This window comes from Pteropus vampyrus, unplaced genomic scaffold, assembly GCF_000151845.1.
Source record: "Pteropus vampyrus isolate Shadow unplaced genomic scaffold, Pvam_2.0 Scaffold2687, whole genome shotgun sequence".
Lineage (NCBI taxonomy): Eukaryota > Metazoa > Chordata > Mammalia > Chiroptera > Pteropodidae > Pteropus > Pteropus vampyrus.
Window position 1 is genome coordinate 9,821 of NW_011891468.1, and position 2,450 is coordinate 12,270.

The 2,450-nt window shown below is 64.6% G+C and overlaps 1 protein-coding gene across 1 annotated transcript in view; it reads left to right on the forward strand.

The window, feature by feature from the left end:
- Positions 1-3: 3 nt before the first annotated feature.
- Positions 4-2,450, forward strand: part of LOC105310370 (plexin-B3-like) — a gene marked incomplete at its 5' end in the record, with an annotated part of 7,575 nt that continues 5,128 nt past the window's right edge. The window contains 5 exons of the mRNA XM_011386557.1: positions 4-321; positions 771-950; positions 1,498-1,626; positions 1,705-1,805; positions 2,304-2,436. Coding sequence (XP_011384859.1) covers positions 4-321; positions 771-950; positions 1,498-1,626; positions 1,705-1,805; positions 2,304-2,436 — 861 coding nt within the window. The remainder of the gene's footprint in view (positions 322-770; positions 951-1,497; positions 1,627-1,704; positions 1,806-2,303; positions 2,437-2,450) is intronic.

Genomic DNA, 2,450 nt, shown 5'->3' on the forward strand with positions numbered 1-2,450 from the left:
CAGGCCGAGTACCGCTCCTACGTCGCCCGAGTCTGCCTAGGGGACACCAACCTTTACTCCTACGTGGAGGTGCCTCTCTCCTGCCGGGGCCAGGGCCTCATCCAGGCTGCCTTCCTCGCCCCGGGCACATTGCTGGGGGCATTTGCCACGGGCCTGAGGGGGGCACAGGCAGCCCTGTGCGCCTTTCCCCTGGCCGAGCTGGACGGGAGCATGGAGCAAGCCCGGCGCCTTTGCTACACAGCAGGCGGCCGGGGCCCCAACGGCATGGAGGAAGCCACTGTGGAGTATGGCGTCACTTCACGCTGTGTCACCCTGCCCCCCGTGAGTGGTCGGGCCCAGGCCCCACACCTGTCCTCTCACTTCAGGCTTTACACACCGTCTTCTGGTGGCAGCTCCTCTCTTCTCTCGCTGCTTCATCTGTCCTTGTCCCTTGTGGTCCTGCAGCATCTCTCGGCCCAGGGCAGGGACTGCCCACATGTAGTCCCGGGCCTCGGGCAGTTGGATGCTCTCGTGTGACAACTGCCCACGACCTCTTGATTAGAGGATGTCGAGAAGGGGCTGGATCGGTTTCCGGCTGTCCTAGCTGCTCTGTCTTTCTCCGTTTCTGCGGTGTGAGCTTGTCCTGCCAAGGGGCTCCCTGGCCCTGCCCTCCAGCCTGCCTCGCTCTCTTCTCGCTGGCCGCCTGGCATCCTCCTCCGATTAGCTCTGGGACCGGGGAAGTTCCCTCCTGCCTCTTCCGAGAACTGATTCTTCCCTCTCTGCCCGTCCAGGACTCCCCTGACTCGTACCCCTGTGGCGATGAGCACACCCCCAGCCCCATTGCTGGTCGCCAGCCCCTGGAGGCCGGGCCTCTGCTGCAGCTCACGCAGCCCATCAGCGCCGTCGCAGCCCTCCAGGTGGACGGGCACATGGTAGCCTTCCTGGGGGACACTCAAGGCCAGCTGCATAAGGTGAGGGCCCGACAGAGCAGGGGGCTGCCCTAGCGCCAGCCTCCCAGCCCCGCGGTCTTAACACTGCCAGGCTGGGCCCTGCAGCGGCTCAGGGAAACCCCGGGTACCTTTTCGCCTCTCTGCTTGTGTCCTGGCTGGCTGGGTGCCAGAGGCGTGGCTTAGGATGACAGCTCAGGAGCCTTCTGAGCAACCCCAACTTCTCCAGCCAAGAGCAAGTCCGACAGCCATGAAGGCGGGGTGGGCAGGGCCTGGTCCTCGGAGCCAACCTAGCCCCAGAAGTCTCTCCAAGGCAAACTCTTGTCTCCTCATGACCTTGTCATCCCATAGCTGCCCTCTCGCCCCTGGCGCCTGAGGGCCTCACCCAGGGTGGCCCTGCCACCCCAGCTGGGTGATGCTGAATGGAGGAGGCAACCTGGACAGGCTGGACACCTGTGGGCCTGTCCTACCCTCTACTGCCCGGGACCCTCAGCCAGGAAGACAGCTTGTGCTCCGAACAGTCGGCCAAGGCCAGCGGACTGGCCCAGCCCTGTCCTTGCTGTCCCCCCAGGTCTTTCTCAACGGCTCCCGAGGCCAGGTGTACCATTCCCAGCAAGTGGGGCCTCCGGGCTCAGCCATCAGCCCGGACCTGCTTGCGGACGGCAGCGGTAGCCACCTCTACGTCCTGACTGCCCAGCAGGTGAGGGTTGTCCCGGGGGCTGGGCACATGAGGCCCAAGTCCCTGAACTCACCACCTCTGTTCCCACTGCCCATCCAGGTGGACCGGGTACCCGTGGCTGCCTGCCCTCAGTTCCCTGACTGTACCAGCTGCCTCCAGGCCCAGGACCCGCTGTGTGGCTGGTGCGTCCTCCAAGGCAGGTGAGTTCGGGGCCCACACCCAGGCTCGAGCCGGCAGGTAGTGTGTGCCAGGAGGCCATAGCTGGAAGCAGCCCCAGGCATGCCAATGGGACAGTTTGGCTACCTGGGGTGGAGCCGCAGGGCCACCGCTGAGTTCCCCCATCCTGGCCCATCTCGCTGAACTGGGAAACTGGTCCAACCTGTTTACTTCTCATTCCCCACAGCCCCACCCCAGGCCAGGCCTCTGTCACCTCTCCCAGATGTCCCCTTCAGCCTGTGCTCCACAAGATAGCCCCAGGAATCCCTATGGCACCCCTAAGTCAGATCCACGTGCCTCCCCTCCACAGCACGGAAGCCTCTTACTCACTATCAAGGCCAAAGCCTTTCCTCTTTGAGCACAGTCTCTTCCATTTCCCCTGCTCACTGCACTCCGGCTGGGCCATCCTCCCAATCCCTTTGCCACCAGTCACCCAGGGATCCTGGGACCCACACGGTGACCAAACTGCCCCCTGCCCGCAGGTGTACCCGCAAGGGCCAATGCGGACGGGCAGCCCAGCCCAACCAGTGGCTATGGAGCTATGAGGAGGACAGCCACTGTCTGCATGTTCAGAGCCTGCTTCCGGCCCACCACCCCCGCCAGGAGCAGGGCCAGGTGAGGCTCCCGCC